The 25,358-nt window shown below is 38.0% G+C and overlaps 1 protein-coding gene across 7 annotated transcripts in view; it reads right to left on the bottom strand.

Annotated features, from left to right (window-relative positions):
- Positions 1 to 1,303: 1,303 nt before the first annotated feature.
- The window catches only part of CCDC18 (coiled-coil domain containing 18), a 118,018-nt gene continuing 93,963 nt past the window's right edge, over positions 1,304 to 25,358 (bottom strand). For 5 of the 7 annotated variants that reach the window (XM_055403939.2, XM_055403942.2, XM_088835506.1 and 2 more), the window contains 3 exons: positions 19,709 to 19,909; positions 4,840 to 5,307; positions 1,304 to 1,449 (listed from right to left, as the gene is read on the bottom strand). In XM_055403939.2, the coding sequence (XP_055259914.2) occupies positions 1,435 to 1,449; positions 4,840 to 5,307; positions 19,709 to 19,909 (684 nt within the window). In that variant the 3' untranslated portion in view covers positions 1,304 to 1,434. Of the gene's footprint in view, positions 1,450 to 4,839; positions 5,308 to 14,375; positions 14,542 to 19,708; positions 19,910 to 25,358 lie in introns of those variants that run through there. The other 2 variants (XM_055403941.2, XM_055403945.2) reach the window with 2 other exon arrangements.

Genomic DNA, 25,358 nt, shown 5'->3' with positions numbered 1-25,358 from the left:
TGTGGTGTTGGAGAAGACTGTTGGACTGTAAGGAGATCCAACCAGTCAATCCTGAAGGAAATCAGTCTTGAATATTTATTGGAAGGACTAATGTTGAAGCTGAAGCTCCAATACTTTGGCCACCTGATGTGAAGAACTGACTCCTTGGAAAAGATCCTGATGCTGGGAAAGACTGAAGGTGGGAGAGAAGGGGACGACAGAAGATGAGATGGTTTGATGGTATCACCGACTCGATGGATGTGAGTTTGAGCAAGCTCCAGGAGCTGGTGATGGACACGGAAGCCTGACATGCTGTAGTCCATGGGGTCACAAAGAATAGGACACGCTTGAGCAACTGAACCGAACTGAAGTTTTGACAGAACTGCCACAATCTCAAGATGAAAGAATGGTTACTTCTTATGGATGAGCAAAGAGAGTAGTTTCTTGGAATAGAACCTACTCCTGGTGAAGATGCTGTAAAGCTTGTTGAAATGACAACAAAGGACTTAAACTTTAAATATTACATAAACTTAGCTGATAAAGTGGGATTTGAGAGAATTGAGTCCAGTTCTGAAAGAAGTCCTACTGTTGGTAATGTTATCAAACAGCACTGTATGTTACAGAGAATTGTTTGTTAAAGAGTGAGTCAATCAATGTGACAATCTTCATTGTTGTCTTATTTCAAGAAATTGCCACAGCCACCCCCAACCTTAAGATCCTTCACCAGAAAAATGATTATGACTTGCTGACGGCTCAGGTAATAGTTAGCATTTTTCAGTAATAAAAGCATTTTAAAATTAAGGCATGTACATTGATTTTTTTAGACATAATGCTACACAGACTAACATACATAGTTATGTAAACATAAAAATTATGTTTTTTTACTGTGATTTAATTTGTTTACTGCTTTATTGCAATGGTCTGGAACTGAAGCTGCAATATCTCTGAGGTATGCCTGTAATATCTACTTTACAAGATTGTTATGTGGATTAAATAAGTCAACAAATATGAAGAGCCTAAAACAGTGACTGATAAGTGGTAAACATTTAACAAAAGTTAGCCATTATTAGTACAATTATGAACCTGTGGCAGAATGAGCTCTAAATTCATATTACTTCTTTTAAAAATAAAGTATCACTAGAAAATAAGCAAATAATATGGTAGTCTGATTGAAAATATAAGTTATTCATTGTACTTATGCATTTTAATAATGATTTCTAAGTTAAAGATAAAAGGAAAGTAGCAAGTTCAAACCAGAATAATGAATAAATTTAATTCATTTTCACAAAAAGTATAAGCTTTAAAAGAAAGAATTTTCTTTAAAAATCTTAAAATATAAAATTTATTTAAAAGCGATAAAAGAGCAGTTTATATGAAGTAGGAACTACATATAATAAGTAAACACTACACAGTACCAAAACTTCCACTTTTCATCACATCAGCATCTTCTTTTAACTATAAATTTTCTCCCTGGAATAATGCAAAATAATAGATTATTATTTGAAATCATGATTTAACATTAAAAATCCACTATAATAATCAGGGGCATAATTTAAAACAAGATTGGAGAATATTTAGTCAATTGAAAAACAAGAATCAGAAAGTCAGTGATAGATTGCATGGATGGAAAAGCAAATAATTCTGGTTGGGGGTGGCCAGGAGGGAGTGGAAGATTAAATTGATAAAGTCAATGAAAAACAGAAGACAGAAAAAAGAGAGAAGAGAGAAAAACAGAGCAGGAAAGAAAAAAGACAGGACAGGAATGCTTGTAAAAGAAGTAGCACAATATAGAGAACTAGAAAAATAGAGGGAAACGTCTCAGGAGATTCTAAAACTACAGGTCAAATATTCTTGTCATATCTTGATCTTTACCCGGGCTAGGAATTTCAAAATGTTATCATGTCTCTAAGTATTTACTTGTACTCCCACGTCATCCTTTTTTTCCTCACACTTTTAATTGTTACCTAATCACTGATTTTCTCAATTCTTATTTTTCATCTTACTGCATGGTATACAGACCATATTCTGAAAACTGCTTTTATTTAAAAACAAAATGGATAAACAATACTTCTTTTAAATTCCTAATAAACTGTGAATCAGCTAAGTAACTCAAAACACTTCCACTGCTTTAAAGCAGGAGTTTTTAACTTGACATTTGTGTGAACTCTTGAAATTGTATTCAAAATTGTATGTGTGTGTAACTTTTTCTGAGTTTTTGAAGCTTCTGTCAAAACCTGAAAGGAAAATACTACTCTGCTAGAGGCTTTATTGTGAATGGAACTGACAAAATAATTAACCATTAAGAAAATCCAAGAAAGGAAACTAACAATGTGGGATCCCAGTTCCTTGACCAGGGGATGAATCCAGTAAAAGCCTGGAATCCTAACCATTAGGCTAACGGCTGTGCTTAGTTGCTCAGTCATGTCTGACTCTTTGTGACCCCATGGACTGTAACCTGCCAGGCTCCTCTCTGCCCATGGGGATTCTCCAGGCAAGAATACTGGAGTGGGTTGCCATTTCCTCCTCTAGGGGATCTTCCCAAGCCAGGGATTGAACCCAGGACTCCCGCATCGCAGGCATATTCTTTACCATCTGAGCCACCAGGGAAGCCCTATAGGCCAACAGGGAGTTCCAAATTAAGCTCTTTTTATTCATGTAAGGAAGGATGTGGAGAAATGAATAAAAGCTCCAACACTGCGAACAAAGCTAGTGGAGGTTATAGAATTCCAGTTGAGCTATTTAAAATCCTGAAAGAAGACGCTGTGAAAGTGCTGCACTCAATATGCCAACAAATTTGGAAAACTCAGCAGTGGCCACAGAACTGGAAAAGGTCAGTTTTCATTCCAATCCCAAAGAAAGGCAATGCCAAAGAATGCTCAAACTACCGCACAATTGCACTCATCTCACACGCTAGTAAAGTCATGCTAAAAATTCCCCAAGCCAGGCTTCAGCAATACGTGAACTGTGAACTTCCAGATGTTCAAGCTGGCTTTAGAAAAGGCAGAGGAACCAGAGATCAAATTGCCAACATCTGCTGGATCATCGAAAAAGCAAGAGAGTTCCAGAAAAATATCTATTTCTGCTTCATTGACTATGCCAAAGCCTTTGACTGTGTGGATCACAATAAACTGTGGAACATTCTGAAAGAGATGGGAATCCCAGACCACCTGACCTGCCTCTTGAGGAACCTGTATGCAGGTCAGGAAGCAACAGTCAGAACTGGACATGGAACAACAGACTGGTTCTGAATAGGAAAAGGAGTATGTTAAAGCTGTATATTGTCACCCTGGTTATTTAACTTATATGCAGAGTATATCATGAGGAATGCTGGGCTGGAAGAAGCACAAGCTGGAATCAAGATTGCTGGGAGAAATATCAATAACCTCAGATATGCAGATGACATGTCCACCCTTATGGCAGAAAGTCTAAAGAGCCTCTTGATGAAAGTGGAAGAGGAGAGTGAAAAAGTTGGCTTAAAGCTCAACATTCAGAAAACTAAGATCATGGCATCTGGTCCTATCACTTCATGGGAAATAGATGGAAAAACAGTGGAAACAGTGTCAGACTGTATTTTTCTGGGCTCCAAATTCACTGCAGATGGTGACTGAAGCCATGAAATTAAAAGATGCTTACTCCTTGGAAGGAAAGTTATGACCAACCTAGATAGCATATTAAAAAGCAGAGACATTACTTTGCCAACAAAGGTCCGTCTAGTCAAGGCTATGGTTTTTCCAGTGGTCACGTATGGATGTGAGAGTTGGACTGTGAAGAAGGCTGATCGCAGAAGAATTGATGCTTCTGAACTGTGGTGTTGGAGAAGACTCTTGAGAGTCCCTTGGACTGCAAGGAGATCCAACCAGTCCATCCTAAAGGGAATCAGTCCTGAATATTCATTGGAAGGACTGATGTTGAAGCTGAAACTCCAATACTTTGGCCACCTGATGCGAAGAGCTGACTCATTTGAAAAGACCCTGATGCTGGGAAAGATTGAGGGCAGGAGGAGAAGGGGACAACAGAGGATGAGATGGTTGGATGGCATTACCAACTCGATGGACATGGGTTTGGGTGGACTCCAGGAGTTGGTGATGGACAGGGAGGCTTGGCGTGCTGCGGTTCATAGGGTTACAAAGAGTCGACACAACTGAGCGACTGAACTGAACCGAGTCTGTCTTGGATCCATTCAAAAAACACTTTTTAAACATTTTAGGGCACCAAACCTACTTTGATATGTTTGAAATGAGGAAAAGGGACATTTCAAAAAAGGTGAAATTACCTGAAAGAAATCTTTATTTCTGTGTGCAAACTATAGATTAACTGCTTATAAGCAATGTCAAGTAGTTTGTAATGTATGTGTAGCAGCGATAAAGTTGCCTCTTCAGTACGGTATGTTCAAGAAATAATGGAAGTAGAAAAATCATGTGAATGCGATATTCTGAGTCACTATGGAAGCCTATGACCAAAACAAAAGGCTACCTTAATAATCTTTACTAGAATGGTTTCCAGGAAGTCTAGGAACACGACTAATTTTAGCACTCCAAAAAGCATTCTCCAGTACTCTGGAGTTCAAAATACTTTCCTAATATGAGGTAGAGTTAGTCTTTAATCAAGTATAGAGATTCTACTTAATCAAATATTAGCCTATTTTAACAAAAACTAATTTTCAATGCTAAATTTTCAACTCTACTTGTCTAGATAAAAGCATTCTGAACTTACAAGAAGTTTTTTCATACTTTTAATAATTGTGCACATCACCTAATGACGTGAGTATTTTATTTAAATGTATGTATTTTTTCCTTTAAAAAAGAAAATGATCCTCATTGGAGACAAATTACTATAACTTCTAATGTATTAAATACATACCTGAGTTGAACCAGCACCTGTTTGCATAGAAGATTTTTTTAATAGTCGCACTTCTTTGTTTATGTATCTTAGCATTCCACTCAGAGTACTGAAGTCATTATTCTCAGAATTATCATCATTGAGGTCATATGTGAGAGGTTTAAATGAGTCTGACTGGGTATAAGTTAGATCTCTCTGGCTTTCTTCTAATGTTGAAGGTTGTTCCAATTGCATTTTTTTTAAGTCCTGTAGTAATTCTTCAGAAAGATCTTCATCACTATGAGTTCTGAAACTAAGATCACTGGCACTAATAGATCGACGTAGTTTTCTACACTTGAAAAAAGCTGTGTGAGAATGCTTAGCTAATTTTGAATCTTGAATATCAGGCGTAATTTCTACTGGAGATGTAAATGGGGCTGGTAGAAATTTGATGTCTTCTGCCCTTTCATGTCCAGAAATTTTGGCTTGTAATCTGGTTAATTCTGATTCCTATAGAAAAATTGGTACATAGTAGGTGTTGATTACATACCTGTTATATAAATGAATTACTTAGAAAATCATAGACTTAGAAGTCATCTAAGTTAAACTTAGTTCTAGTACAGTACAGAAATTCTTTTTATAACAACTCATGAGGGTTGTTAACTATGTTAAAACAACATTAAAACCCTTCATTTTGGGACAATTATCTATAGTCATTAGCATTATGTTTAAACTATATAAGGAATTCCATGAAAACTATATGTTCCTTATAGAATTTTTCTTGGTATTGATGACAATATAAATTTCTATTAAAGACTGAAATCTTACATATAAATTTTTTTTTTGCAAAAGTATAAAAAGGTACATAATCATTTGTCAATCTAACATATATACACACAAAAAATAAAATCCTTCAGAATTTCTAACAGGAAATAAATGCATATTAACTACTCTGCTGTATATGTCATTATCACAAGAAATCTTTACTAGGAAATTTTTAAAGAAAAGCCTTTAAATAATTAATAATGTTTAATAAATCAATCCTTATTAAATAAACTTTTCATTTCTGTTTTCCCATGTCCTTCATTTGTGTCCTGTGACCCAACTTTGAGATCTCAAGAATTGAGACTGCATAATACTGAAAAGCGATCAAGTCAAAAAACTAAAGGGAGGACATTTTAATTTCAAAAGTTATATAATATGTATAATAGTCCCCTGTTCAAATACATTCTCCTTTTCTTACAGGTATCCATAAGATGCATATTTCCAAACCAGTCACTTTTAAACTGATAGTTTCTATTTTTTCTAAAAATACTGTGTTTTTAGCTGAAACTATTATAACCACAGTGTGCATTACAAAATGTATATTTCACTTCTGCTGTCTTTATACCACTTTATTCTTGGCAAACTTGATTTATAAGTGGCAGAAGTACCAATTTTTTCAAGCAAATTTTGTATTCACATTCTTATAACCACAATCATTTAATGAAATAACTATAAAGTTCACATATATAAGGTCATGTGCAGTTTAAGTTTCTTTGAAACTTCTGTGTGTTATCCAGTCACACTAAGAAATGTGGTATCTCAGATAAGTAGGATTCCATTTAACTTAGAGCTCAACACCTAACTTTCATGAAGAAATGTAGTAAACCAAATATATTAAACATAATTCAACTTTTTCTTAAGACTCAAAGCAGCTCACTGTTGTGATCCTTACTGTAGTAGGCCATAATACACTGATGTTTTATGGCCTTCAGAAAATGGATTTACCTTTGCCATTACTGCAGACACACTCAAATACTAGGGTACTTTTTAGACTACTAAACTGAAAAGATCAGTTGCCTCAGTGTTCTTTCTTCTCTTCTTCCTCACTTCTGTTTCTGTTCTCTGTCATTTACTGCTGCTTTCAGTGAATAGCTTTCCACTATTTATAGTTACTTCTAATTGTTATATTTACATTGTTATTTACATTCTAATAGCTTGTTATTTACATTCTAATAGCTTTCCACTATTTATAGTTACTTCTAATTGTTATATTTATATTGTTATTTACATTCTAATTGTTAAATTTATGCCAGCTTCTGCTCTTTAGTTTTTCTTCTTTCTCTCTTATCCTCCTTAACTTCTCTCCAAACTAGACCTTAGAGCCAGCTAAAATTGACTTGGAGAGCTACTGTCAGAAAATAAAGAAATTCTACCTTCTGCCTGCTATCCTGGCTAATCATGGTACATGTTCTAAGATCTATGTATCTATAGTTCATTTAAGAATTGCTGCTATTCTGAGAATATTTTGACAACTTTCTAGGTAGCTGAATTTACACACTTCTGAATAATTGATAAATGCAATACCACTGTATTTATCTCATTGGTAATATCTAACAAGTGAGCAGAGATTACTACTAACAAGCGACAGAGATAACCTATGCAGAATCTTTAAAATTTTTAGATTCAATTTTTTGCAATGAGGTTTTATAATTTTGTATAAATGCTGTAAATCCCCAGAACACTAAGCATATTACTATTTCAATAAAAGTATAGAGGGTTCACCTGAAACATAATTTTGGATTTTGTTTATTCAACTTTAATGTAGTACTATGAATATCAAGCATTAAAAAAAAAAATCATGTATTTGGCTGTGCTAGGTCTTAGTTGCCGCACATGGGATCTTTAGTTGCAGCATGAGAACTCACTTGTGGTATGTGGGATCTAGTTTCCTGACGAGGGATAGAACCAACGCCCTGAGCACTGGGAGTGCAGAGTCTTAGCAACTGGACCACCAGGTAAGTCAATATCAAGCATTTTATAAAAGGAATTTAAGTGCTCAGCATAATAATTACAAGTATTTTTACAGTAATATTTGAGTTTCTGTGCTTTTCAATAACTTCCATTTTACTATAAAATCATTTATTGCTTCACAACTATCAGTGGGGTTGGTCTTTTTTAAGGTCTTAGCTGACAATGTTAATCATACATATTGGCATTTGAACTAATATTATTTCTGTGCATCAATATTGATATTAATTCCAAATTCAAGAATAAACTGCCATGATCAATAGGGGTGAATAACTAGCAAGAGTCTATCTGAAAAATCACATACATACTCAAAACCAGTAAAAATATTTTTAAAATATCTTGCATTTTCTAATCATAGTGATGATGATCCAGGATCTCAGGAAAACAATGGAGAAGATGTAAGAAATGTTTACCAAAGGTCTAGAAGAACTAAGGACAAACAAGCAGAGATGAACAATGCACTAGAAGGAATCAATAACAGAGGCAGAAGAACAGGCAAATGACCTGGAAGACAGAATGGTGGAAATCATTGCCACAAAACAGAATATAGAAAAAAGAATGAAAAAAAAAAAAAAAAGAAGACAGTCTAAGTTAATGCACCAACATTTGCATTATAGCGGTCCCAGAAAGAGAGAGAGAAGGGACCCAAGAAAATATCTGAAGATAACAGCTGAAAACTTCCTCAATATGGGAAAGGAAATCTTCAACCAAGTCCAGGAAATGCAGAGAGTCCCATGCAAAATAAACTCAAGGAGAAACACACCAAGACACACAATAATCAAACTGAAAAAAATTAAAGACAAAGATAAAATATTAAAAGTAATAAGGGAAAAATGACAAATAATAGTCAAGGGAACACCCATCAGGGTATAAGCTGATTTCTCAACAGAAACTCTCCAAGCCAGAAGGGAATGGCATGATACATTAAAAGCGATGAAAGGGAAGAACCTACAACTGAGAATAATCCATCCAGCAAGACTCTCATTCAGATTTGATGGAGAAATCCAAAGTTTTCCAGAGAAGCAAAATTAAGCATCACCAAAACAACTTTACAACAAATACTAAAGGAACTTCTCTAAGCAGGAAACACAAAAGAAAAGATCTACAAAAAATAAACCCAAAACAATTAAGAAAATGGTCATAGGCCGTAAGTAGCCAACGGGAATTTGCTGTGTGGCTCAGGAAATTCAAACAGGGACTCTGTAACAACCTAGAGGGGTGGGATGGGGAGGGAGACAGGAAGGAGGTTCAAAAGGGAGGGGATATATTTATACCTATTGCTGATTCATGTTGAGGTTTGACAGAAAACAACAAAATTCTTTAAAGCAACTATCCTTCAATAAAAAAATAAACTGAAAAAAAGAAAATGGTAATAGGATCATGTGCTGTGCTGTGCTTAGTTGTTCAGTCATGTCAGACTCTTTGTGACCCCATGGACTGTAACCCGCCAGGCTCCTCTGTCCATGGGGATTCTCCAGACAATAATATTCGAGTGGGTTGCCATGCTATCCTCCAGGGGATCTTCCCAATCCAGGGATCGAACCTGTGTCTCCCACATTACAGGTGGGTCCTTTACCGTCAGAGCCACCAGGGAAGCCCAACAGGATCATAGGATCATACATATTGATAATTACCTTAACTATAAATGGATTAAATGCACCAATCAAAAGACATAGAGTAGATGGGTGGATGAGAACGCGCACATATGTACTTCCACTTACCATATTACTCTATGACCAAAACTGTATGTAATTATTTCATATTGTGAGGTTAATTATGTTTCCATTATGGCCTGCAATTATTTCTTATTTTTGTCTGGCTATTGACTATGAAAACTGATAAACTTCTTTCAGTATTATGATTATGTAATTGTTATTTGCTTAATACCATTGTATCATGATTGGTCAACAGAAAAGAACAGAATTCCAAAGTGCCAGATGTATTTCTAATGAATAGCCATGTTTAAAAACAACTGAACTGTATGATGATGATCTTTTACTTTTACCCAGTTTGATTCATGTTTTCTATTTCATAGTCAATGCTCCCATTTCATTTAGCTTGTTTTCCAATTTCTCTATCTCATTTTTGTTGTTGTTTCTCAAGCGGTTATCAAGTGTAGTAGAAAAGCTTTTGGAACATATATATAGTATGTATAAAATATATATTTTAGAAAAATTGTTCATTTTTGCCTAGCTAAATTTATGACACTTTGATTCTACTTGTTTGGCTTAGTATGAACAGAATGCTAGAGTTCTAATTTATATTCACTCAAATTTTGATATAGTGTCATGTATTTTGGCATCTAGTGTTACTGGTAAAAGTCCAGAAAATGTATTATCTTAGTGATTTAAAAAGAAAATTTGAATAAGGCTTGAAACTTCTAATCCAATTCTGAGAATATAAAGAGATAATGTTATTTAAAAAACACAGGAAATTAACAAGTGATACAGTACTATAAACTAAAGTACAGATGATGTTCAAATCTCACAAAATTTTATGCTGCCCATTATTTGTTTTCATACCTCATCCAACACTCCACATTGTATTTAATTGCATTGAGCCACTTCAGCTGCATGCAACAAATGCTAGTAAATTCTCTTTTCATTCAATTACAAATATTTTCTAATTTTCCTTGTTACGGCTTCTTAGATACATCCATCATTTAAAAGTTGACATTAAACTTCCAAATACATGGGATTTTTTTTTAAGTATCTTTAACATTAATTTCTCATTTTTATATTAACTTCTCATTAAATGTTTTCTCCTCTGCAATTACCCTCTGTTTTTTTCAGTCTAACTTTATTGAGGCTTTTTTTTTTTTTAATTGAGGCTTTTGATGGCTAAGTTGAAGCTCTCTCTTGATTAATGTCACATTGCACTTGAAAATATATGGGTTATTTTCAAATATCTCTTGATACTGATTTCTAACATAATACCACAGTGATAACAGAACTGACTCTATGATTTCAATACCTTTAGACCATGAAATTTTTGAACTTTGTCTTATGTCTTTGGATATGTTTCAGTGTCTCCTAGTTTACAATCTATGGGAACTTGAATATAACTTGTATCCTACTAACGTGTGAAAATGTATAAATCTTAATTATGTTGAATTGGTTCACAGAGTTTTTCAGGTCTACTATATCCTTCTTGTCTGTATACTCATTCTATTAATTTTTGAGTTTGATATTGAAACTCCAACTAAAAATCTTAATTTATGTACTTAAAAATTGTAATATACAGTATAACTATATGTAATTTTGCTCTGTATTTTTCAAGTCTCCTATAAATGAGTAATAATATTTTTATAATTCAAAAAAAATTTAAAAACCCTCTAAAGTAAACATTATGATTCAATTGGCCAGGCCAAGATGGCAATATAGGCTCCTTTCATATCTCCTTCCATGTACAAATGATGATAAAACTATACAAGGAACAATTCCCTTTGAAAAAACTAGCTGAGAAACATCTACACACTGGGTGAATGAGAAAAGCCCACATCAAACCTAACAGGAAAGTTGAGCTTCACTTTTGCACTAAAGGCCATGCCAAGCACAGGCTATACAATGGGAAGGAACACCTGGCTTCCAATTTCTTCCTTAAGAGTAAAGGGCTTGGATCCCACTTGTAGGGTTCCAACTTTTAAGGCTTCCATGTGAGCAATGGGTTTTCAAAACACTTAGCTGTGAAAGCCAATGGGGCCTGCATCCCTGAGACTCACAAGATTATAGCAAACAAAGAAGCAGTTCTTAACAGGCTTGCAAGGACGTACCATGGCTAACACCATAGAATTCAGTACAGAAGAAGCAAGCAAGAAATGCCCATCTCCCAGTCTTTCTCTAAAACAGGTCTTTTTTCATACTTTGCCGGAGAAGACTCTTGAGAGTCCCTTGGAAAGCAAGGAGATAAAATCAGTCAATCTTAAAGGAAATCAACCTTGAATACTCTTTGGAAGGACTGATGCTGAAGCTCCAATACTTTGGTCACCTGATGTGAACAGTTGACTCACTGCAAAAGACCCTGATGCTGGGAAAGAGTGAAGGCAGATGGAGAAGAGGGTGACACAAGATGAGATGGTTGGATGGCATCACTGATTCAATGGACATGAACTTCGGCAAACTCCGGGAGATGATGGGGGACAGGGAAGCCTGGTGTGCTGCAGTCCATGGGGTCACAAACAGTTAGACACGACTTGGTTACTGAACAACAAACAACAAGGGGCACCTGAAAGACCAGGGAGGCCAGAAGACACTTTCTCTACCTTCTCCCTCAAGCCTGTTCCAAATTACAAGTGTCTCCCTGAACTTTATGCCAGAAGTGTAACAAGAGACAAAGAAGGTCATTATATAATGCTAAAGGAGTCAATCTAACAAAAGAATATAACATTTGTATATATTTTGCACCTAAAAAACACAGGAACACCCAAATATATTAACAGACAAGAGGGAGAAAGAGAGAAGCATGTATAAACGTAGGGGACTTCAATACCCTAGTTTCATCAACAGACAGATCATCCATACAAAAAATCATTATGAAAACATTGGACTTGAACCATGAGTTAGACCAAATGGACTTAACAGTTACAGAACATTTCATCCAACACAGGGCAGGAGTGTACATATTCTTCTCAAGTGAATATGGAACATTCTCCAGGATGGATCATATGTTAAGTCATAAAACAAGTCTTAATAAATTTCGGAAGATTAACAAAATGAAAACAAATTTAGGGAGATTAAAATCATATCAAGCAACTCCCAACCACAATGGTATAAAACCAGAAATCGATTACAAGAATAAAACTGCAAAACCCACAATTCAGTTCAGTTCAGTCGCTCAGTCGTGTCCGACTCTTTGCGACCCCATGAATCACAGCACACCAGACCTCCCTGTTCATCACTAACTCCTGGAGTTCACTCAAACTCATGTCCATTGAGTGGGTGATGCCATCCAGCCATCTCATTCTCTGTCGTCCCCTTCTCCTCCCGCCCCCAATCCCTCCCAGCATCAGAGTCTTTTCCAGTGAGTCAACTCATTGCATGAGGGGGCCAAAGTATTGGAGTTTCAGCTTTAGCATCAGTCGTTCCAATGAACACCCAGGGCTGATCTCCTTTAGAATGGACTGGTTGGATCTCCTTGCAGTTACGTGGAGATTAAACAACATGCTACGTAACTACCAACGTGTCAAAGAATAAATCAACAGAAAAATAAAAAATTATCTTCAGACAAATTTAAATAGAAATATAGTAAACCAAAACTTATGGGACATAGCAAAAGCTGATGCAAGTGGGAAATTTACAGTGATAAACACTGTATTTATATAGTAAGAAAAAAGAAAGACACCAATAAAACAACCTAAATTTCTACCTTAAAGAAATAGAAAAGGAAGAACAAACTAAGCCCAAAGTTAGGCGAATGAATGAAATAAAGATCAGAGTGAAAATAAAGAGAGACTAAAAAGACAATATAAAAGATTAATGAAACTAATAGCTGAGTTCTTAAAAAAGATAAACACAATAGACAAACCATTAGCAAGGATTAATAAGAGAAAAAGAGAGAGAACTTAAATCAGAAATAAAAGAGATGTTACAACTTGATACCAAAGAGATAAGGGATCATAAGGGATTACTATGAACAATTAAACACTAACAAATTGGTCAGCCAAGAAAAAAATAGATAAGTCTTAGAAACATACAACCCACCAAGACCAAATAATATAGAAATATAAAGTGAGATCTCAATAGACCAATTACCAGTAAGGAAACTGAATCAGTAATAATAATTTTTAAAAACCTCACAAAACTGATTCACTTTGCTGTACATCAGAAACTAAAACACTGTAAAATAATATATTCCAGTATCAAGAAAAAATATTTTAAAATAAATATTTAAAAGAAATAATAGCAAACAGAATTCAACAATACATTAAAAGAATCATATACCATGATCAAGTGAGAGATTAGTTCCAGGGATGTAAGGATGGTTCATCATCTGCAAATTAATGTGATACCACATTAATAAAAAGAAGATAAAAATTATATGATCATCTCAACAGATGGAGAAAAAGCATTTGACAAAATTCAATATTCATTCATGATGAAAATGCACAACACAACAAGTGGGTACAGGGGGAATGCACACCAAGATAATAAAGGTTATATATAACAAGTCCACAGTTAACATAACCCTAAACAGTGAAAAACTGATAGCATTTCCTTTAACATCAGGAACAAGACAAGGAGGCTCATTCACAATTTCTATTCAACATAATATTGGGAGTAGGAGCCAGAGAAATCAAGAGGAAAAAAAGGAATAAAAGGAATCCAAATTGGAAAGGAAGATGTAAAACTGTAACTGTTTGCAAATGACATGATATTATATATAGAAAACCCTAAAGATGCCGCCAAAAAACTGTTTGAACTAGTAAATGAATTTGGCAAACAGCAGGATACAAAATTAGTATATAAAAATCTGTTGTATTTCTATATGTTAATAATGAACTATCAGAAAGAGAAATTAGTAAAATAATTCCATTTACACTTTTATCAAAAAGAATAAAATGCCTAGGAATACATTTAACCAAGGAGGTGAAAGACCTGAACACTGAAAACTGTAAGATACTGATGAAAGAAAGTGAAGATACAAATAAATGGAAACATATTTTGTGCTCATGAACAGGAAGAATAAAATACTGTGAAAATGTCCTTACTATCTTAAGTAATGTAGATTCAATTCAAACCCTATCAAAATTTCAACAGTATTTTTCAGATACAGAACAACCGACCATGCAAAGAAGCGCAGCCGAGAGGTGCTACCACACCTCCAATAGGCGGTGGCTGGGCGGGTGCAGGAGGGCCGACAGGAGCTACTCCAAGTTCAAGGTCAGGAGGGGCGGCCTTGAGGAGATACCCCTCATCCAAGGTAAGGTGCAGCAGCTGCGCTTTGCTGGAACAGCTGTGAAGAGATATCCCACGACCAAGGTAAGAGAAACCCAAATAAGACGGTAGGTATTGTGAGGGGGCATCAGAGGGCAGACACACTGAAATCATAATCACAGGAAACTAGTCGATCTGATCACATGGACCACACCCGAATGTGGTCCACTAGAGAAGGGAATGGCAAACCACTTGAGTATACTTGCCCTGAGAACCCCATAAACAGTATCAAAAGGCAAAATGATAGGATACTGAATGAGGAATTCCCCAGGATGGTAGGTGCCCAGTATGCTACTGGAGATCAATGGAGAAATAACTCCAGAAAGAATGAAGGGATGGAGCCAAAGCAAAACCAATACCCAGTTGTGGATGTGATCGGTGATAGAAGTAAGGTCCGATGCTGTAAAGAGCAATATTGCATGGGAGCCTGAAATGTTCAAGGCAAATTGGAAGTGGTCAAACAGGAGATGGCAAGAGCGAACACAGACATTCTAGGAATCAGTGAACTAAAATGGAATGGGTGAATTTAACTCAGAAGACCATTATATCTACTACTGTGGGCAGGAATCCCTTAGAAGAAATGGAGTAGCCATCATGGTCAACAAAAGAGTCCGAAATGCAGTACTTGGATGCAATCTTAAAAATGACAGAATGATTTCTGTTCGTTTCCAAGGCAAACCATTCAATATTACAGTAGTCCAGGCAAATGCCCCAACCAGCAACGCTGAAGAAGCTGAAGTTAAACAGTTCTATGAAGACCTACAAGACCTTTTAGAACTAACACCCAAAAAAGATGTCCTTTTCATTAAAGGGGACTGGAATGCAAAAGTAGGAAGTCAAGAAACACCTGGAGTAACAGGCAAATTTGGCCTTGGAGCATGAAATGAAGCAGGACAAAGGCTAACAGAGTTTTGTCAAGAGAATGTACTGGTCATAGCAAACACCGTCTTCCAACAACACAACAGAAGACTCTACACATGGACATCACCAGATGGTCAACACCGAAATCAGATTGATTATATTCTTTGCAGTCAAAGATGGAGAAGCTCTATACAGTTAGCAAAAACAAGACCAGGAGCTGACTATGGCTCATATCATGAACTCCTTATTGCCAAATTCAGACTTAAATTGAAGAAAGTAGGGAAAACCACTAGAACATTCAGGTATGACCTAAATCAAATCCCTTATGATTATACAGTAGAAGTGAGAAATAGATTTAAGGGACTAGATATGATAAATAGAGTGCCTGATGAACTCTGGACGGAGGTTCATGACATTGTACAGGAAACAGGGACCAAGACCATCCCCATGGAAAAGAAATGCAAAAAACAAAATGGCTGTCTGAGGAGGCCTTACAAATAGCTGCGAAAAGAAGAGATGCGAAAAGCAAAGGAGTAAAGGAAAGATAAACACATCTGAATGCAGAGTTCCAAAGAATAGCAAGGAGAGATAAGAAAGCCTTCCTCAGCGATCAATGCAAAGATATAGAGGAAAACAACAGAATAGGAAAGACAAGAGATCTCTTCAAGAAAATTAGAGATTCCAAGGGAACATTTCATGCAAAGATGGGCTCGATAAAGGACAGAAATGGTATGGACCTAACAGAAGCAGAGATATTAAGAAGAGGTGGCAAGAATACACAGAAGAACTGTACAAAGAAGATCTTCACGACCAAGATAATCACGATAACGTGATCACTGACCTAGAGACAGACATCTTGGAATGTGAAGTCAAGTAGGGCCTAGAAAGCATCACTACAAACAAAGCTAGTGGATGCGATGGAATTCCAGTTGAGCTATTTCAAATCTTGAAAGATGATGCTGTGAAAGTGCTGCACTCAATAAGCCAGCAAATTTGGAAAACTCAGCAGTGGCCACAGGACTGGAAAAGGACAGTTTTCATTCCAATCCCAAAGAAAGGCAATGCCAAAGAATGCTCAAACTACCACACAATTGCACTCATCTCACATGCTAGTAAAGTCATGCTCAAAATTCTCCAAGCCAGGCTTCAGCAATATGTGAACCATGAACTCCCAGATGTTCAAGCAGGTTTTAGAAAAGGCAGAGGCACCACAGATCAAATTGCCAACATCTGCTGGATCATGGAGAAAGCAAGAGAGTTCCAGAAAAACATCTATTTCTGCTTCATTGACTATGCCAAAGCCTTTGACTGTGTGGATCACAATAAACTGTGGAAAATTCTGAAAGAGATGGGAATACCAGACCACTTGACCTGCCTCTTGAGAAATCTGTATACAGGTCAGGAAGCAACAGTCAGAACTGTACATGGAACAACAGACTGGTTCCAAATAGGAAAAGGAGTATGTCAGGGTTGTATACTGTCACCCTGCTTATTTAACTTATATGCAGAGTACATCATGAGGAACGCTGGGCTGGAAGAAGCACAAGCTGCAATCAAGATTGCCGGGAGAAATATCAATAACCTCAGATATGCAGATGACACCACCCTTATGGCAGAAAAGTGAAGAGGATCTCAAAAGCCTCTTGAGGAAAGTGAAAGAGCAGAGTGAAAAGGTTGGCTTGAAGCTCAACATTCAGAAAACAAAGATCATGGCATCTGGTCCTATCACTTCATGGGAAATAGATGGGAAAACAATGGAAACAGTGTCAGACTTTATTTTCTTGGGCTCTAAAATCACTGCGGATGCTGATTGCAGCCAGGAAATTAAAAGACATTTACTCCTTGGAAGGAAAGTTATGACCAACCTAGATAGCATATTAAAAAGCAGAGACATTACTTTGCCAACAAAGGTCCATCTAGTCAAGGCTATGGTTTTTCCAGTGGTCATGTATGGATGTGAGAGTTGGACTGTGAAGAAAGCTGATTGCCGAAGAATTGATGCTTTTGAACTGTGGTGCTGGAGCAGACTCTTCAGAGTCCCTTGGACTGCAAGGCGATCCAACCAGTCCATTCTAAAGGAGATCAATCCTGGGTGTTCACTGAAAGGACTGATGCTAAAGCTGAAACTGCAATACTTTGGCCACCTCATGCGAAGAGTTGACTCACTGGAAAAGACTCTGATGCTGGGAAGGATTGGGGGCCGGAGGAGAAGGGGACGACAGAGAATGAGATGGCTGGATGGCATCACCGACTCCATGGACATGAGTTTGAGTGAACTCCGGGAGTTGGTGATGGACAGGGAGGCCTGGCGTGCTGTGGTTCATGGGGTCGCAAAGAGTCGGACACGACTGAGCGACTGAACTGAACTGAACTCATCCTAAAATTTGAATGGAACCACAAAAGACCTAAATAGTCAAAGCAATTTTGAGAAATAACAAAGTTGGAAACATCATATTTCCTGATTTTAAATTATATTACAAAGCTATAGTAACAATAATAAAAACACTATGGTACACAGTAGCATAGAAATGTACACACAGATAATATGGAACAGAATAGATAGCCCAGAAATAAACCTATGCATGTATAGCCAGTTAATTTATGACAAAGGAACTAAGAACATACACTCAGAAAAGAATAATTATCTTCAATGAATCATGCTGGAGAAACAAGAGAGCCAGATGCAAAAGAATGTAGCTGGACCCTAGTCCTACATCATACACAAAAATCAACTCAAACTGAGAGTGAAGGAAAAATAGAGAGTAAGCATTTTGATCGGAGAAGGCAATGGCACCCCACTCCAGTACTCTTGCCTGGAAAATCCCATGGACAGAGGAGCCTGGTAGGCTGCAGTTCATGGGGTCACTATGAGTCGGACACGACTGTGCCACTTCACTTTCACTTTTCACTTTCACGCATTGGAGAAGGAAATGGCAGCCCACTCCAGTGTTCTTGCCTGGAGAATCCCAGGGATGGGGGAGACTGGTGGGCTGCCCTCTATGGGGTCGCACAGTCGGACACAACTGAAGCGACTTAGCAGCAGCAGCAGCAGCAAGCATTTTGATACTGGGCATGGCAATGATGTTTTGGATTTGATAACAAAAGTAAAGGCAACAAAAGGAAAAATAAAAAAGAGGGACTATACAAACTAAAAAGTTCTTGCACAGCAATGGAAACCAGTAAAAAGGCAATATACAAAATGGGAGAAAATGTCTGCAAATCATTTACCTGATAAGGAGTTAATATCTAAATGACATAAAGAACTGATAATTTAATAGCAAAGAAACAAAGCAATCAGTTTTTAAAAAGGTAGAGGAACTGAATATACATTTTTTCAAAGAATATATACAAAGGGCCAATAAGTACATGAAAAGGTACTCAATATCACTAATCATCTGGGAAATGCATATCAAAATCAAATGAGATATCACCTTACACCCAAAAGAATGGCTATCATTAAAAAGACAAGAAATGAGTATTGGCAAGGGTATGGAGAATAGGGAGACCGTGTTTACTGCTGGTAGGCAAGCTACCTAGTACAAGCTCTAAGGGAAACAGCGTGGAGGTTCCTCCAAAAATGAAAAATAGAACTGTCATATGACCCAGCAACACCACTTCTGGGTATATATTCAAAGGGAATGAAAACAGGTTATCAAATGCACTCCTGTGTTAACTGAAACATTATTCACAATTAGCTCAGATAAGGAAAAAAGTACCCACTGATGAATGGATAAAGAAGATGTGATAAATACATATACAATGGAATATACAATATGCCCTCTGGAACAACATCAATGGACCCTTAGGGCATTACACTAAGTGAAATAAAACAGAAAAAGACAAACACTGCATGATATTACTTGAATGTGGAATCTTAAAAAAAAAAAGCCAAACTCACAGAAATAGAAGAAGAGTGGTTGCCAGAGACTAGGAGACTGGGAGGTCAGCAAAATAGATTGCTCAAAGGGTACACCTTTTCAGGTATAAGATGACTGAGGGTTTAATGTATAATATGATGACTATAGTTGATAAAACCAGTGTATAAATGAAACTTGTTGAAAAAGTAGAACTTAAATGTTCTCACCAAAAAAAAGATTTTTTTAAAGTTCATGTTTGAGCATAATTATTTATCTTGAGGCAATATGATACATGTCTTATTAATAATCTCCAAATTCAGTATCTTCTAAATAAAGGGCCTTTTATTCAAAACGTCAATTTTTGGTTATTAAGTGTTCTACAAACTCCAGGAATTCGGATTATGGGAAAATCAGTCATAAATTGACTTCATTAGAGTTCTGCTTTATGTATTTTATATGTTCACTTACCTTAATAAGTAATGCTTCATTTGTAGCTTCAATTACTTCATTCCTATCTTGGACTTGCTGATGCAAACTGCTAACAGTGTCCTGAGCTTCTTCTAATTCTAGTTTTGCTTTCTCTAATTGTTCATTTAGTTGCTGAACAGAAGTCTTTTGAGAATCAACAGAAATCTTCCACTTTGCATGGTTTTCCTGATGTGAAATCATCTACACAGCCCCCAAATTGAAAAGGAATGGAGGAAAGAAAATAGGATGAAGTTGGTTTCAATAACATTCTAATACTTTCCACTTCCACTTGAAATAAAAGCAAATTGTTTACAGTTACAAACATGATTTCTCAACAAATAACATATTAGAAGGAAAACAGTCTTAAATTTACTGAAGAACAGTTAACCAAGTACAATGGACTACTTTCAGATCCTGTTTTGAAGAAATCATCTATGAAGGTATTTTTGAGGAAGACATAATTGAGGAAATATGAACAATGACTACATGTTTGACGATTTCAAGGAATTATAGTCAAATTATAAGTATGATAATGGCATTGTGGTTATATTTTTTAAAGTTCTTATCTTTCAGATATATTTACTGAAATGCTTATTGATGAAACAATCATGTTTTGGATTTCCTTCCCCCAAAATCAAAGGGTATGTGACAGATGGAAAAAAGAGAAATGAGAAAGGTTAAGCAAGAGAGTTCCAGAAAAACATCTATTTCTGCTTTATTGATTATGTCAAAGTCTTTGACTGTGTGGATCACAATAAACTGTGGAACATTCTGAAAGAGATGGGGATACCAGACCACCTGACCTGCCTCTTGATAAACCTATATGCAGGTCAGGAAGCAACAGTTAGAACTGGACATGGAACAACAGACTGGTTCCTAATAGGAAAAGGAGTACGTCAAGGCGGTATATTGTCACCCTGGTTACTTAACTTATATGCAGAGCACACCATGAGAAACATTGGGCTGGAAGAAGCACAAGCTGGAATCAAGACTGCCAGGAGAAATATCAATAACCTCAGATATGCAGATGACACCACCCTTATGGCAGAAAGTGAAGAGGAATTAAAAAGCCTCTTGATGAAAGTAGAAGAGGAGAGTGAAAAAGTTGGCTTAAAGCTCAACATTCAGAAAACAAAGATCATGGCATCTGGTCCCATCACGTCATGGCAAATAGATGGGGAAACAATGGAAACAGTGGCAGACTTTATTTTTGGGGGCTAAAAAATCACTGCAGATGGTGGTTGTAGTCATGAAATTAAAAGATGCTTACTCCCGGGAAGGAAAGTTATGACCAACCTAGACAGCATATTAAAAAGCAGAGATATTACTTTGCCAACAAACGTCCATCTAGTCAAGGCTATGGTTTTTCCAGTGGTCATGCATGGATGTGAGAGTTGGACTGTGAAGAAAGCTGAGCGCCAAAGAATTGATGCTTCTGAACTGTGGTGTTGGAGAAGACTCTTGAGAGTCCCTTGGACTGCAAGGAGATTCAACCAGTCCATTCTAAAGGAGAACAGTCCTGGGTGCATTGGAAGGACTGATGCTAAAGCTGAAACTGCAATACTTTGGCCACCTCATGCGACGAGTTGACTCACTGGAAAAGACCCTGATGCTGGGAGGGATTGGGGGCAGGAGGAGAAGGGGACAACAGATGATGAGATGGCTGGATGGCATCACCGACTCGACGGATGTGAGTTTGAGTAAACTCCAGGAGTTGGTGATGGACAGGGAGGCCTGGAGTGCTGCAATTCATGGGGTCTCAAAGAGTCGGACACGACTGAGCAACTGAACTGAAAGATATGGTGATCATATTTCCCAGTTTACCTACAATCATCTAGGTTTTATGCCTTGTGTTCTGGTGTAATTAATAACAGCACTCTTCTTCATTTTCAAAAGTATTTCCTTTTATATAAAATAGTCAACATACTTACAGATTAAGTAAAATTGGCCATGAGCAGACTTCTTTGTAAAGAATCTGCCTGCAATGCAGGAGGCCCTGGTTCAATTTCTGGGTCAGGAAGATTCCCTGGAGAAGGAAATGGCAACTCACTCCAGTGTTTTTGCCTGGAAAATCCCATGGATAGAGGAGCTAGGCAGGCTACATACAGTCCATGGGGTTGCAAGACTCAGACATGAGTTGAAAATTATTGAAGCTGAGCAATATACAGGAAAGAAATAAGGGAAAACAACAGAATGGGAAAGACTAGAGATCTCTTCAAGAAAATCTGAGATACCAAGGGAATATTTCATGTGAAGATAGGCACAATAAAGGACAGAAACAGTATGGACTAAACAGAAGCAGAAGATATTAAGAGATGCTAGAATACAGAAGAACTAAACAAAAAAGATGACGAGATGACGAGATGGTTGGATGGCATCACTGACTCAGTGGACATGAGTTTGAGCAAGCTCTGGGAGATGGTGAAGACAGGGAAGCCTGGCGGGCTGCAGTCCCTGAGGTTGCAGAGTCAGACATGACTGAGAGACTGAACAACAACAAATACAAAAGAGAACTTACTGATCTGGATAACCATGACAGTGTGATCACTCACCTAGAGCCAGACATCCTGGAGTGTGAAGTCAAGTGGGCTTTAGGAAGCATCACGACAAACAAAGCTAGTGGAGGTGATAAAATTCCAGCTGAACTATTTCAAAACCTAAAAGATGATGCTGTGAAAGTGCTGAACTCAATATGTCAGCAAATTTGGAAAACTCAGCAGTGGCCATAATACTGAATAAGGTCAGTTTCCATTCCAATCCAAAAGAAAGGCAATACCAGAGAATGTTCCAATTACCATACAATTATGCTCACTTCATATGCAAGCAAGGTAATGCTCAAAATCCTTCAAGCTAGGCTTCAACAGTACATGCACCAAGAACTTCCAGATGTACAAGCTGGATTTAGAAAAGGCAATCAGAGATCAAATTGCCAACATCCACTGGATCATAGAAAAAGTAAGGCAATTCCAGAAAAACATTTCCTTCTGCTTCATTGACTATGAAAAAGCCTTTGACTATGTAGATCACAACAAACTGTGGAAAACTCTGGAAGAGATGGGAATACCAGACCACCTGACCTGCCTCCTATGAAACCTGTATGCAGGTCAAGAAGCAACTGTTAGAACCAGACATGAAACAATGGACTGGTTCCAAATCAGGAAAGGAGTATGTCAAGGCTGTATACTGTAGCCCTGCTTATTTAACTTATATGCAGAATACATCATGCAAATGGTGGGCTGGATGAATCACAGGTTGGAATCAAGAATGCTTGGAGAAATATCAATAACCCTAGATATGCAGATGACACCACCCTTATGGCAGAAAGCGAAGAGGAATTGAAGAGCCTCTTGATGAAAGCTAGCTTAAAACTCAACATTCAAAAAATCAAAATTGAAGGAGTAGTAGAAGATGGCGGAGGAACAGGACGGGGCGACCACTTTCTCCACCACAAAATCAGCAAAAGAACGTTTGAACACTGAGTAAATCCCACTAAACAACTTCTGAATGCCGGCAGAGGACATCAGGCACCCAGAAAAGCAGCCCATAGTCTTCGAAAGGAGGTAGGAAATAGTATAAAAGATAAAAAGAGAGACAAAAGAGGGAGGGACAGAGCTCCATCCCGGGAAGGGAGGCCTAAAAAAAAAAGAGAGAGAGAGAAGTTTCCAAACACCTGGAAACACTCACGGATGAGTCTGTGGCGAGCTTTGGAACCTCAGAGGGCCACATAACTGGGAGGAAAAAGAAATAATTACAACCCACAGACTAAGTGCCCACAGGAAACTCTCAGCGGAGAAGCGGCGCAGATGCCTACACCCCCGACTAGCAAGCGGAGGCCAGGCAGGGAGGCACAGCAGCAGCACTAAGAGAAAGGACCGGGCCTGAACACCCCGATGGCAATCTGAGGGCGCTAACGGGAGAGAGCTAAGCAGACTGTGCAGCATAAAGGTGAAAAGCCTGCGAAAAGGCAAAAAGCCCCAACCTAAGACTCCGCCAGCCCCGCTCACAGAACAAAGAACTGAAGAGAGCGAGCAGGCTGCGGGCGGCCCATCCCCCATCCCCGCCGCGACAGGCAGGGGAGGGCGGCCAGTGCCGGAAGGGGCAACCGCAGCCCCAGAGAGGCTTCCCATACCAAGCTGCAGGCAGGCTTCATTGCTAACCAAGACTTCTTGGGTTCGGGCTGCTTGTACACCCAGAAAACCGGCGGCAGGGACGGGGGAGGCGATAAGTCGCAGCGACTGCACTAGCCAAACACCTAGTCACTTGAGCTGCTCGGTCCGGGGAAGGCACAAACCGCAGGCCCAACCAAGTCTGAGCCTTTATGGAGTACCCGAGGACCTGAACCTGAGCTGCTCAGACCTGGGAAGTGCATGCAACCCAGCACTGGCCACGGACAGCTCCCAGCAGAGCAACCTAGAGCCTTAGCAGCATAAACAGGGAAAGCACACACGCTGCGAGCGGGAGCAATCCCATTGTAGCCGAGACACTGCGAGCACTCCCCACAGACAGTGATATTTGTTAGCAGCATTCCTCCCTCCCCACAGCAGGACTGAACAGGTGAGCCAAAAAAAAAGTGTCCACCACCGCCCCCCTGGTTTCAGGACGGGTTTTAGACACTGAAGAGACCAGCAAACAGATGAGCTTTAACAGAAGGAATGGCCTTGGAAGTAACAGATGGAGAAGTCTTGAGCCTACTGCAAGAATAAGACTGAAAACCAGAGGCAGAGGCTTAAGTCCAAATCCTGAGAACACCAGAGATCTCCTGTTCCAGAGAACATTAATTGACAGGTGCTCATCAAATGCCTCCATATATACACTGAAACCAGGCACCACCCAAGGGTCAACAAGTTTCGGTGAAAGACATACCACGCAAATTCTCCAGCAACACAGGAGAATAGCCCTGAGCATCAATATACAGGCTGCCCAAAGCCACTCCAAACCCACTGACATCTCATAACTCATTACTGGACACTTCACTGCACTCCAGAGAAGAAATCCAGCTCCACCCACCAGAACACCAACACAAGCTTCCCTAGCCAGGGAACCTTGACAAGTCACCCATCCAACCCCACACACAACGACGTAACTACATAATAAAAAGAACTCCACAAACTGCCAGAAGACAGAAAGGCCACCCCAAGCACAGCAATATAAGCAAGATGAAAAGGCAGAGAAATACCCAGCAAGTAAAGAAACAGGATAAATGCTCACCAACACAAAAGAGAAAGATATTGGGAACCTACCTGATAAAGAATTTCGAATTTTAATTGTGAAAATGATTCAAAATCTGGAAAGCAAAATGGAGTTACAGATAAATAACCTGGAGAAAAGTATTGAGAAGATGCAAGAAATGTTTAATAAGGAATTAGAGAAAATAAAAAAGAGTCAATATACAATGAATAATGCAATAGATGAGATCAGAAACACTCTCGAGGGAACAAACAGTAGAATAACGGAGACAGAAGACAGGATAAGCGAGCTAGAAGATAGAATTGTAGAAATAAATGAAACAGAGACGGAAAAACAAAAACGAATTGAAAGAAATGAGGACAATATTAGAGACCTCTGGGACAATGTTAAATGCTCCAACATTCGAATCATAGGAGTCCCAGAAGAAGAAGACAAAAAGAAAGACCATGAGAGAATACGTGAG

This window comes from Moschus berezovskii, chromosome 4 (genome assembly GCF_049115385.1).
Source record: "Moschus berezovskii isolate FMDL1 chromosome 4, NW_MosBer_1.0, whole genome shotgun sequence".
NCBI classification, from domain to species: Eukaryota; Metazoa; Chordata; class Mammalia; order Artiodactyla; family Moschidae; genus Moschus; species Moschus berezovskii.
This window is presented reverse-complemented; position numbering and strand designations above follow the sequence as displayed.